Here is a 13,782-nt window from a genome sequence, read left to right on the forward strand (position 1 = left end):
TATGAAATATGTGAGCTCTATCGGTACTTTATTTTGAGCCCTTCATCTTAGCCTTACAATGAAATACCCATATCTACTTATCTAGCTAGTAGATCGCTAATTAGTAGACATGTGGGGTCATTTTTTTTTTACCATTAGGCATTTTATGTGGGCCCACTAGTATATAAGTCATTTTATATAAGGCCCCATTTGTTTTTGGCCCTTTGACCCTCCATATTATCCCTAACAGTAGATTAGTAATTGTCATTAAAAAATAGTAGATTATTGATTAGTATACATGTGTGATGTATTGTTTTTGCCACTAGGCCCTGTATTTAGGCCTCAATTATAATAACGTATCATTACATATTTACATATATATGGGTTCGATTGGTCATTAAACCACTGAGGATAGGTGAAGTAGAGATTTTATATGGTGCCCGAAAGTGAACTCATTATCAAGAGTGGTATTTCACGCTCGGGCACCATATAATTTCTCAGGTGGAGTATTCATTTTCTTTCTTTAGGTCTTAAGCATCCAAACATGAGAATTTTTTTTCTTCTTTTCATAGGTGTTGGACTAAATACTTATAACTTTTTTTAAGGGCCCGTTTGGATGCCGAGAAGATTTGGATTTGGATTTCTCACATTTGCAGCCCTTTTTGTGTTGTGATTTGGTTCCAGTTCAAATTCTTTGATTTCCAAATTAGCGACTGGTAGTGAAAAAAAAAATCAAATTTCCAAATAAGCTGTGGAAATAAGTAATTGGAAATTCACAGATCTGGCAATTTCCTTCACCCTCTTGGCTCCTCAACCTTTCCCCTGTAGTAGGAAGTTCCCCTTCCCCCGCTGTCTCCCTCAACATGAGCTTTCAGATCTATTCATTTTGTACTCAAAACCCAATTCCAAATCCAAATACAATATATGAGGTATCCAAACGGGCCCTAATGGACAGCAAATGATTTTCTTGAAAAGCACTTTCTTCATGGAAAGAGCCTCTACAAGTTGGAGCTTGGAATTAGTGAGAGCAGATTTTGGTGCATGGCCTCTCCATAGCAAGGACTAACACAAAAAACCAATGTTTAAGCCTTTTGTGGCCGAACCCTAAACGAGACTTGATTGGTAAAGGTCCTGGATAGAGACTTGATGGGTCAAGGTCCTGGATAGAGACTTGATGGATCAAGGTCCTAGGATAATCTGATCAAGGTGTTCTCAACAACATTTGGCCAGATTTTTTGTGGCCACTCGGCCAGTGCAATCAAGACCGTTGCTTGTGTAGAACATCAAGAGGTGACCCCATGATCTTGGTGCCAATTTTTTTTTTCTAATGACCTTGGTCCCATTCTAAATGGACATCCCAAGCAAAAGGTAATAACTACAAGGAATTGTCTAAGCAATTTCGCACAAACCAATTTTGCGGTCCACATAGCTGAATTTATCTAATTCATTTAATTAAAATGAAATGGCACGTCTCTGAAAAACAAGGGCTGAAAGATTGCTTTTGAGAAATTGCCTAGACATTCCCAAACTACAAATATCAAAAATTCATCTTTTGTTAGAATACCCCCACCAATTAGACTGCAAGTTCACAATCCTAATTATAGCATTCATTCACCATAAACATCCACCCTTATGATCAGTAATTTCATTTTTTTTACCATTTTATCTGCATGTGGAATCTCATAGTTAATTTTACCATTCAATCAACCAGGTGACTCGGTGAGTCAAGTAAACATTTTATAAAATTAACTTTATCACATACAAAACTGAAAAAAAATTCAAGACTTTGAAAATTTAACAAAAACAACAAAAGGAAAAAGAAACTGACCTAGATTTCTCAACCAGGCTGCTTGACCCGAAAACTCGCCCAAGTCATCAATTCAGTTGCGACTCAGTGAAAACCAACAGGGTGAAATCTAAGTTGATTTTCTTGACCCTGTAAAATTATGGCCTCAATCTGCCCATAATGAAAATGAGGAATATAATATTTTTATGCAATGAATGTGAGGATATTCTCAATTTCTTTGCTTCTTTCTTTGTTTGTTTTTGCTTCTGCTTTTCCCATTGGCAATTGAGTTTGCCATTATTTTCTCTAATACATTGGTCCCTTCTGCTCCTGAGTCTTTGGCTTGATCATTAAATGGCCGCCGTCGTTTTCTCGACCTTTTCTTCCCCAACACACTGCATCACACACAGATTAGTTGGAATCTAGAGATGTTATATGACACATCATAATTTGAATTGTAGCATGTGTTGACTCACCAACTTCTTCAAAAGCTTAAGCTGTTGGAGAAAGGCATTATTTATCTTTTATACTTTAACAGCATGAGATTAGGTCTGGCTTCCAAACTTATTTCTTTTGTTTTTGCTCTGTTCTGATAATTAAAGTAACAGTTATTGGTGATTTGCAATATCAAGTTTGTTGATTCAATCCCAACAACCCACAAAGTGGTTATGAATTCATAAATTCTATCAAATCAATTGGACAGTAAGAACATGTCAGAGGACTGGTTATCATGTATTCTTGACAAACAGCAAAAAGAGAGGCAAAAATCAGACAAAAAATTTCTAACAAATATTCTGTAATGCAATATAGTAAGTACTTTTTCCCACTAAGGCCCTGTTCGTTTGAGATTGTGGCAACCGATTATTGGACTAATTAATTATTGGACTTGGACTTAAAATTAGTCCAATAATCGGCTGCGGGCTGACAATCGGTTGATATACAATACTAAATAAATTAAACGAACAGGACCTAAATCAAAATACCAAAGTGATGATATGCCATGTTTGGATGCCATTGTAAATAAATCATTCAGTGATCAAGCAACTAGACAAAAGTAAATAAAAAATGAGTTGTTATACAATGGATGCCCATATTTTTATTTGAAAGTAATGGGTCCGTGGGAAGGGTGGGATGGATTTTTTAGTTTGTGTTTGCCACAATTGGAATGGCAGTTTACTCTGGTTTTGTTATTTGGAGGATGGTTTTGTGAGTTTTATTCACTCAGTGCAGTTTCCAGTTTGTCTTAGAAATTTTTTTTTCCAGTTTGTCTAAGAAAAAAAGTCATCACCGTGAATTTTTAAAAGATAATCTGCACAACAATAATGCTCATTTTATTATAGGGAAATGATATCAGCACAACCATATTTGATATTTTCGCTGACCCATCTTGTCTTTTAGTATTTAAAGAGCTGTCAAAAGGTTATTACATTTCCCAAAAAGCTTTCACAAGCCAATTAAAGAAAAAAAGACAGCTGGATTTGTGCAAATATCAAAATATGGTTGGGCTGATAACATTTCCCTTCATTATATTTTCTAATAATAGGATTACAGAAAGTACCTTATCTTTTCATTCATGACCATGTTTCTGGAGATCGACTTTTGTAGAATACTGGCATAATACTGAGTAAAAGGGGCATTTTTGCCACTCTTCTCAAGCTGCAGACATCAACTTTCGAAATTAATAGAGCATAATTCAGTGAATCCTAACACATGAAAGCAAGAAAGGGAAAACTGACCTGAAGAAAAGCATCAACAGAAGCATGATCTTTTGGCGAAAATGCGACATCTTCTCTTTTCTTTTGCACTAACTCAACATTCTGCTGTACCTGCATTGAAGGGATGGAGGGTTATAGAAACAAACAGCAAATACAATTCAAATTTCATTTTCCGTACATGATAGATGCGGCGGCCACGGAACCTTGGATTGTAAGACCATACTTCCATGCACAGTTGGGGCTCTAATAACTAACGCTCCATAAGCTTATAATCTTTGGGGGCTGTTTGACGTGATCCGACCATTGGATCTTTTTATTATCATTGATACCTTGCTTATTTCTCATGTTATTTAATTACATTAGTTATTTTGGACATTATTTTGGACCTAGATGTGGGGGATGTCCACATCATCTAGGGCCCACCCTTGCACACACCACTTATGGCTTTTACCTTTTGTTTAGCTAGTTTTTCCTATTTTGCCCTTATGCTACTAATTCTTCTTCTTTGTGAGTAGGGGTATGGCAGTCTTTTCACTTTTATTTAAGTGAGCTAGCAAAGGGGCCCACCAACAAAGCAATATACAAGATATAGCAAGAGGGGCCAAAACCTAGTTTTGAAGAATATTGTGAAAGAAAAAAAAAGAAAGGAGCCGCATGTCTCCCCTCTACCTCCCTCCACGCCTCCATGGCGCTTCTTCTTCTTCTTCTCTGCCAAACTCACGGCTGAAGGTGAGTCTTCCCTCCTCCATCCCTCACTTTTTCTCTCTCTATCTCGCCCCTTATTTTCACCTTATTCCTCCTTTAATCTCCTTACCTAGCCATCTTTTCTTGGAATCCTCCACTTCTTTACCCTCTTTTCCTCATACCTTCTCCCTCTTCTCTTTCTCGCACCCTCATACCTTCTCTCATTCCCTCAAATCCTCTATAATCTCCTCCCTACTTCTCTTTTCTCCTTCAAATTCTTATTTTGGGGACGACGCGGCTGCCCAGACATATGGATTGCACCCAGGAGCTTCTCCCTCATTCTCTTGGCCTCTTCGCTAGCAAGATTTAAAGTGAAAGGACTGCTGTGTTCAAACCGCTGAGATTTTTCCATATTTTCAGCCCTTTTCTTGGTCTTTTTTGTTACTTTGAAACATGTAGGAACCTTACTAGTATATTACCCTAGCCTTTTTTAAGCCTTTTGTTACCTTTTAGTAATTTTACGAGCCCTAGATCATTATTTTACTTCATGGACAGCAGTTAAACAGTGAATAAATTCAGTTATTTGAGCCTTAAAATCCTATCTTTGAGTCATTTATTTGATATCTTCAATAACTGCTTGAAGTAGAAGTATTTATCATTGATGGTCCGTTGCTTACAGTTCATTTCATACTTCATTTATGCTGAAATTTATCATTAAATGTTTCTCTATCTGTTGAGTTATGGATGGCTGTATGGATATGAAGATTTGGTCCCATTGAGCTCCTAAAATCCTGGTAGTTATTCGCGAGCCTTCGGGTTTGCACCACTGTTTGGATACGTGGATTTCAAAATCCAGGTTTTAGTTTGAAAGTGGAGTAAAATTTTGGATTTTACAATGGCAGTAGGTTGCAGATGTCGGGAAAGTAGGTTTCAGATGAAGGGTTTTAGTAAGAAATCCAGGTTTTAGAAATCTCCCATCATCCGGAGATTGCTAAAACCTGAAAACACGGGACGATCTCCTACTCTCTCGCTCGACAGAAAGAAGTGCGAGAAATCAGAAAACAACATACGGTCTCCTTCTCTTGTCTTTCATCTTGGATTTTGAAGAAATCCAAGATCCTAAAATCCGCATATCCAAAGTCTAAACAGCCCCTCACTTTTTGCGTAGATCAGGAACCAACATTGTTCCACTGTTGATAATTTATACTCTCTTATTTCTAATACTTAATACAAAATCCAAGTGATAATATACGACAAGAGAATGCCTTCTTAGGAAATATTGTTCAAAGTACATACATGTGAACAATAATGCTATTTAAAGTACATATTGTATGTAAGTACATGTTATATGTTTTTTTTAAGCTAAGTACATGCTATATGTAAGTACATAGGAAACATTCTTCAGTCTCTTCAGTGGAATACATGGGATTGCAGCAGCCATTAACTTTGGAGTGAGTTAGATTTTTCCTAAGTGCCACGTGGCTAGGGGTAAGGGGGGTGGACAAACACCTATTTGATAATTAGTACTCTCTAATAGCTTATGCAAAATGCGGCCACCAACGGTATTAATTATTACAGCCCCAAACTGTATCACGGAAACAGGTTTCTCAAATATAACTCATGTTATTGACTTGAAATATGCGGAAAATTATGTCACAAAAGGTGTACCTGATCAATCAAACGCTTAACTGGGCGTTTGAGTGTTTCAACAGTTAGTTTTTCATGGAAGTTTCTCAAGCAGATGAGAGGAATAGTTGCCAGTTCAGGGAAAGATATATGATAGCTCCACTGAGCAAAGTGTGCAGAAAGCAGCTCAATTACAGAAAGAACACACTCCTCTTGGAAGTCCCGTGATTTCAGTAATTGTTTTGGCACCTGTGCAGCAAAAAACATCCGATTTTAATAATTGTTTTACACACTGAATAGAGAGCTGGAAAGTCGGAGGCATGACCATTGTTAGCACTACAGTTTCTTTCAGGAAAATTTTTTTTTCCTTATAATACAATCCTGTTAGAAAAATGTGTTAAAACATGAAATTGGATCGGCAAATGTCTAACAAAGCTACAATTTGATCCATAAATTAGATACCCAAAGAAAAATGAATCAGACAAAAGAAGATACTCTGACATTTCTTTTTCCAAACCTTTAACACAGTTGAAAACTTCAAAGCCCTTCCAGGTCTCGCACCTGCCTTGCTACTTTCTTTGTATTCTAGAGAGCTGAGCACTAAGGATGCAATAGGAATGAAAACTCCACTAGAACTGGAAAGCTGATTGAGCATTTGTATGCATTTAAGTCTCAAAGGCAAGTAACGAGGACCGGGAAATAAATGAGCTACTCCATTTATAATCTGAATAACCAAGTAAAGCAATGGCTGAAGATCATGATCCTTAATGTTAACTGAGATGAATTTCACCCAGAGATCAATGCAGTTAGTGTACTGCCAGTTGTAGATTCTCTTAAGTGTTTCCTGCACAATAAATAAGACCATTCTGAGAAATTCTTTTACGTTGACATGTAATGACTAATATATAACCAAAAATATCAACTTATGCAAAAAAAAAAAAAATGAATGCAAATCTATGGATTATCTGAAGTGCTTATCAGGTTTTAAAAGGCTCAGATATCATTTCGGCAATTTTTTTTTTTGAAAATTGACAATTTCATTGATACTATGAAGATTAGATTGGGGTTGCATTACATAGAATCAATTAGGGGTGGCCAGGAGCATACTCCTAGGCAAGTAAAAAACCAGAAGAAAAGATCTTCTGGGTCAACCGCTACAGGTAGGTCCACACTTCCATACGCTGCCACCATGCTGAACAACTATTTCACTTCCCTTTCAAATTCTTCATCACCTAAACAAGCCGAGAGTACCTTCACCATTCCGCCTTCCTTTCCTTTACACTGCCCAATGGTCTCAATTGATTCGAATCCAACAACAAGTGCCATATTTGTGGGCCCCATCAAGTCATAAGTGTGACCTGCAACGTCACACAGACTTCTCCACCACTTTCTAGCTGGCGTTTTCAAAAATCTCACTCAAAAGCCTGAAGCTATTGTTCGCCCCTAACCGTGCACGATAGCCAACCCATCGAATCTGATCTTCGGCGGCCTCCACCTTGCGCCACCGCCTGTCCTGGGGGATCCCCATTAAACCACCAATCCAAAAATCCCTAGTCTAACCCTGGAGACCACCATTATTCACCCTAACTTCTTCTTCATCTCCACCAGAATCATAAATCCCCAACCCTACCCTTCCTTCCACCTAACCCTAGAGACCACCATTGCTCACCCTAACATTCTTCCTCTTCATTTCCACCAAACCCTAAATCCTGACCCTACCCTACCTTCCACCTAACCCTAATCTTACCTCCTCCCTCAACCACTACCTCTCGAGCCACCGCCTTCCACCACTCCAGCTAACTACCTGCAACCCAAAACACCTACCCTAAACTAGCTCCCCGGCCCTTCTAGCCCCAACCTTGCACCTCGATCAAATCCATCTTTTACCCCCAATCTCCAGACGGCAACCCCAAAGCTATCTCCGGTTACCCGTCACCTCCGCCACTCGACACGGCCCCCAGATCCGGGGACCATCGGCTTCTCAAAGCCCTTTGCTGGTCAATCGCCGCACCATTTCTGACACCCACGTGCTTTCCACGTTTCACGAGGGGGAGGAGGGTTTGGAATAACCGGCCGTCTCAATACCGCCATCTGCATCCTTCATCGAACTTTTTCTCCACGGCCACCACCAACACCAACACCTCTACATCCCATCTCCTCCTTTTTTCCCCCAAATCCGGTCACCCTTTTTCCTACTCCTGCCACATCTACCACTTTCGACGACTCACCAGCCCACTTTCTCCGTCCACCCTACCCAGTTCTGATCATTTCACCATTAAATCCGGCCCACTCGGACTCAGATCCGGCCATTCCGCACCTCCAGCCACCATTGCTGCATCCTCTGCGAGATCTGCCCAAACCCGGGCATCATCCGGCCACCAACACTTCCCTTGCCCATCAAGGGAGAGAAAGTGAGAGATCAGAAAGTAGAAGAGATAGATATAAGAGAAAGAGAGACCAAAGAGATAGAACGAAGGGGAACAGAAAAAGCAGAAAGAGAAAGATCAGAAAAATGAAAGAAAATGAGTTAGGGGGAGAAAGAGAGAGATCAGGAAATGAGAGAGAGAGAGAGAGAGAGAGAGAGAGACCAACGAGAGGGGGAGAAAAAACACTAAAAAGCAGAGAGAGATGAAATCGCCTCCCTCCCTAGGGTTTCCATCGACCTGGGGGGGGGGGGGGAGAAATCGCCCTTTTTTCTCTTGCCCAGAAATCGTTTTTTCTTCATTTCGGCAATTATGATTCTTACGGAGAACACATAAGAATATTCGAACTCAGTGGAAAGGGAATTTCTCTTAGTGGGGACCTAGGTTGCTTTTGGAATTATAGAAAGTCAATTGATGGCATGATTTTAAATTTCCAACGAAAATGACACGAGACGGCCGAAATGTTCGCGTTTCCATCCCCACCGAAACCGAAACGAATGAAATGCATAAACCAAAATTGTAAGTGCAATAGTGGTATACTATATTAATATGTGTTACATAATTATAATTATACATATTTCATGTAAAATGGGGTGCATGCATCATGTATAAATATCTATATGAATTGCATGTGAAATTTTGGTATGAACTAAATTATTAGACATGTGCAACACCAAATGTCACTAGGTGTTAGATGTTTTTAAACCATTATTGATGATTGTCTTGCTTATGTGATGGTTTCTAAGTGTGCATTTGTGCTTATTCTAGCATTTGCTGAAGTTTTTTTTTCTTTAAATGATGACATTTGCTGAAGTTTGATCTTTAAATTCTATTATTATTATTTTTTGAAATGGATATGTTTCCTTGATTTTACAAGATTTCCACTGAAATTTCCAACCAAAACCGAAATGTTTCCTTCCAGGGCTACCAAAACCGAAACTGAAATTTAAAACCTTGGTTGATGTTTCTAATGTCACACAAACTAGATAAGTATGGAACAAGACTTTCCCTATCATTTTAGAATGCCATCCTACCTTTTTTAGGCATGTTGTAAGTGTAATCTGCTTTCATCAATCGCCAACTCAGAACCCTCTCTCTCTCTCTCTCTCCACTGTCCAGTGTCCATCCTTGCGAACCATCGCTTGTCTTGAAACCCCCTGTTAGGGTTACAATCACGGAGAAACCTCACATCACATCACACGGTAAACAACAAAGAAACCCTGTGGCTGAGGGTTTTTCACTAGCAAAAACTGCTTATAAAAAGGGACACCAACTTCAAAGCAATTATCGGTAGTGCGGTTATGGAGGAGGCCAGTAATGGGAAGCTACGATGGGGAATGTGGTGACGGGACAGTTGAAGCAATCACGGCGATTAGCAACAATAAAGGGCAGCAACAGGTTGTGATGATAGGACCCGTGCTTCTGGGACCACGGCAACGAGGGTAAAGGTGGGTTTGGGGATTGCGACTCAAAGAGCATGAATGTTGAAAGCAAAAGGAACAATTAAACATCAAATGAACAATATCTGATAAATTTTTAGTTTTTAGCAACAAATTTGTATAATTAAATTTTTAGCTTTGATAAGATTCCAATTCTCACTACAAAGCAGGTGCAGACAGGTTTTGGAGTTGGTAAATGGTAGAGACCAGTTACAGCGCACCCGTGTGAAGGAGGGTTGGGCCCTTGGGGGCTTGGGCCGAAGATGACCATTCAAAAAAAAAAAAATCAGACATCAAATCACAAAATACCCATACGGTTTTAATTTTTATATAACAAATGTCTATGCTTACTTTCTTCCTTTTTACTTTGATAAGATCTTGCTAGGTGGGAACTGGTTTTGAATTTGGTAACAGGGTGGAACAGTTAAATCGCGCCCGTGCAGGAGTAAAGTGCCTCTGACCAATCACGGCATCAAAAGTTTAAAAACATGCCTACATGTGCTTTGGAATAGCAATCATTTTAAGATGGTTTTAGAAGACATATTGGTTGTAATTTTCTGCGTGTTAACTGAATTTTTTTTTTAAATGACAAAGGCTATGGTTTAATTCATTTCATAAATACTAATGATTCTTTTATAGTGAAAGGAAAGGTCCTTTCAACTAGGGGTGGCCAGAACCGAACCAGACCCGAAGAACCGAACCGGACCCGAAGAACCAAACTGTTTAAAAATACTTTGGGTCCGGTTCGGTTCCACTGATGAAGAACCGAACTTATTTGGTTCGGTTCCGGGTCTAATGTTCTTGGTTCAGTTATGGAACCAAAGAACCGAACTTTTGAATATATATATATAATATTTTTTATATTTTTATTATACATATACTTATTAATATAAATTACTTATAATATTAATAAGTAATAGATAATACTATTCTTATAATAAGAAAGTAACTTATATTATAACTTTAATAAAAGTTTTTATAAATTATAATTAGTAATTAGTAATTAGCCATTAGAACCGGAGAACCGGACCGGACCGAACCGATTATGTTCGGTCCGGTTCGGTTCGGTCCTACAATGTACTACGGTTCGATTCGGTTCTTACGGTTCATGGAACCAGGAACTGAGAACCGAAAAAATTAACCAAGGACCGAGAACCGAACCGGTTGGCCACCCCTACTTTCATCAATTTCAGAAGATTTAGATGAAGGCTAGACTTTAAGAAATGGATGATTTAAGGTCAGAACCGCTTACCTTCTTCTTTGTTTGAAGAGCCTGCTTCAAAATGCTTGCAAGTTGCTGGATGGATACAAGTGCCTTGGGATATGATTTTTGTATATCTAGTGAATACAGTTCGGTAATGGAGTCACCGAGAAACTGTATGTGTCTTAGATTTTTGGGGTCAACAAATTTGCAGTTAGCAATAAAGGCTTTATAACTTTTCACCAAACAAGTATCAAGGCATTCTGCTTTGAGTTGAACAGCCATATCTTGTATGATGAAAAATGATGATACCGACAAAGTTTCTCCACCAGCTACCCATAAATGAACTGCAACCTGCATCCGAAGTTATAAGCATGTGTCAAAATAAGGAGTTTTGTTGAAAAGTGATCTCTCTTTGCATGGTTTCTGTTAACTTACCAACTTCTCCAAAAGCCTAAGCTGTTGGAGAAAGGCGTTATTTATCTTTTATACTTTAACACTCCCCCGCACGTGTGGCCCACTTGGCAAGCACGTGGCACATATGGTCCCACTTTGGGCCGACCATCGCATGTGGATTTTTGCTATCCGGGAAGGTTTGAACTTGAGACCTTTGGCTCTGATACCATGTTAACTTACCAACTTCTCCAAAAGCTTAAGCTGTTGGAGAAAGGTGTTATTTATCTTTTATACTTTAACAGTTTCCTACAGAAAACTACATTAAGAAGAAAGGCAAAAACTTTTCAGCCTAAAAAAATATCCAAATCGTGTGAAAGCCGTCAAGTGGTTTTTGTTTTTTTGTTTTTTTTTGTTTTGTATGAAAGTTGGGATTAAAACAGTGACCTTGTGGTTGAAACACAGAGCCTCATCCAATTGAGCTATAGACACAACCTCAAAGCCATGGGGCTGGCAACAGTAAACATATATACTTCAACGGATGTAATCACACCCTGCCAATTGATTTGTCAGAAATTTTAAAAGTCCAGTAGTTACACTTCAAGAAATTAAGGCTGTCTTTGTTATTTCCTAGAAACAGTAATATGTTATAACCATAGTTTTAAATTTCGGACGAAATGCCGTAGTTTCAGCCGAAATTATAAGATTTTCACCAAAACCGAACCGAAACTGAAATTTCAATCCTTGGTTATAACTGCTTAAATTTTCAGATACTTGCAGACCTGCAAATATAAACCAGAAACATCACAAATTTCACAGAAAGAAACAGGCACTCTGTTTTCATGTAATAATTTTTTTTGATTGACATAAAAAAGGATGTCCTTTATTCATTTTCCTCCAAAATGAATAAACGATCTAAATCAGTTTTGCTGGAAAACATCCAAAATCAAAATAGTTTGGCAAATCATTTAAAACCTTGTGAAGTTATAAGTATTTTGGTTTGATATTTTGATGAAGCAGAATGCATGTGTTTTAGAATCTGATGATATGAGAAGAAAAGTACCTTGACGAGTCTTCGTAGTAATGATGGGAAAGCAGCAAAGAATATAACAGAAGCTCTGAGTCGAGATAAGGTGAAGTCCAGTATGTGGTGGTCTGTAACTTGATTCAGAAGATAAAGTGTACTCCTGAGGTAAGACTTTATCAGGGGCCTCACAATCTTCCACTTAGATGTATTTTTCAACTCCAAAATGGTATCCTTCTTGCAACTGGAAACACCCAATAATTTTCGAAATATACCATCGGCTTCACGAAGTACAAACATCAATATCTTGCAGAAAGCCTCTTTATTTTGAATTCTTCGGTATGACATAGTATCTGACTCATCTGTTCCAAAATGGCATGCGGCACGGAATCCGTTCAGTAGATTAGGAAGTACAGACATGCTCTGTTGCTCCACAACCAATTGACACCAAGCATCAATAGTAGAGCTACTGAGGACTTTCCCATCTTGTAAACTTAAGCCTTCAACCATGGTTGGTTTGCTTTGATCACTTGTCACACCTTCGTCATCAGAATACTGTAATTCAGACATTGTGACAGGCACATCACACAGGAGATTAGTCCCAAAACTACAATAAATGATGATTCATAGAAGTGTAGAAGCAGAGAATAACTAGCATAAAAAAGAGTTCTGTAGTTGTAAGGTGGGACTCAAAATGGCCAGTCTCTTTTTTTTAAATGGTTGCAATTTCATTCAAAGAAAAATGGGGGAGACCAAGATAGTCGACCCCAAAGTAAAAGATATAAAGCAAAAGAGATACAACAGAATAAACACAAAACAATCTATCACGGGGGAGGAAATCAAACATTTCCATGCCCGGCCTCCCCACACCCCCACAAGCTAGACTATCTGCCACATAATTGGCCGATCTCCTAATATGGTTGAAGATGATTGAGGAATCGCCAATCCGATCTTCAATTTCGTCAAACATAGATGCAAACCTCTGTGGTGGGACTACAGATCCTCTAAGCCATCGGACAAAATTAATGGAATCTCCTTCTACAATCATTAGAGTTCAAGGATTGTTTTTGTATGCACTTTATACCTTGGTGAACTGCCTTGACTTCCGCCTCACTAGCATCTGCCATCCCAATAGGGCCAGAGAAAGCCCATAAAACCTCTCCCAATAAATCCATCAAAACTCAAATGGCCAGTCTTCTATCCATCCAAGTCCTACTTAAATTTTTTTTATCTATTCTCGAGATAATTTCAATTTTCTTTTAGTTGAGAACAAACCCTAAATGTTGTAATCAAGCCACTATTAAAATCTGCACCATATTTATTCTGAGAACTCTAGCATAGTTGCTTTAAGGAACTACTTCCAAGTGAAAATGTGGTCCCTCAGTTTTTTGTAATTAGGGATTTTATAGACTTCTAGGGGCATGGATTCTTTTTGTATGCACTTTATACCTTGGTGAACTGCCTTGACTTCCACCTCACTAGCATCTGCCATCCCAATAGGGCCAGAGAAAG

At 38.6% G+C, this 13,782-nt stretch overlaps 1 protein-coding gene across 2 annotated transcripts in view; it reads right to left on the minus strand.

Annotated features, from left to right (window-relative positions):
• Positions 1 to 1,699: 1,699 nt before the first annotated feature.
• The window catches only part of LOC143885289 (Noc2p family), a 40,809-nt gene continuing 28,726 nt past the window's right edge, over positions 1,700 to 13,782 (minus strand). For both annotated transcript variants that reach the window (XM_077389383.1, XM_077389385.1), the window contains exons 8-14: positions 12,310 to 12,825; positions 10,905 to 11,207; positions 6,308 to 6,634; positions 5,833 to 6,039; positions 3,502 to 3,591; positions 3,324 to 3,421; positions 1,700 to 2,160 (exon numbers count right to left, since the gene is read on the minus strand). In XM_077389383.1, coding sequence (XP_077245498.1) covers positions 1,995 to 2,160; positions 3,324 to 3,421; positions 3,502 to 3,591; positions 5,833 to 6,039; positions 6,308 to 6,634; positions 10,905 to 11,207; positions 12,310 to 12,825 — 1,707 coding nt within the window. In that variant the 3' untranslated portion in view covers positions 1,700 to 1,994. The remainder of the gene's footprint in view (positions 2,161 to 3,323; positions 3,422 to 3,501; positions 3,592 to 5,832; positions 6,040 to 6,307; positions 6,635 to 10,904; positions 11,208 to 12,309; positions 12,826 to 13,782) is intronic.

This window comes from Tasmannia lanceolata, unplaced genomic scaffold, assembly GCF_043159265.1.
Source record: "Tasmannia lanceolata isolate RefF3 unplaced genomic scaffold, GAP_Taslan_0.1 ptg000008l, whole genome shotgun sequence".
Taxonomy (NCBI): Eukaryota; Viridiplantae; Streptophyta; class Magnoliopsida; order Canellales; family Winteraceae; genus Tasmannia; species Tasmannia lanceolata.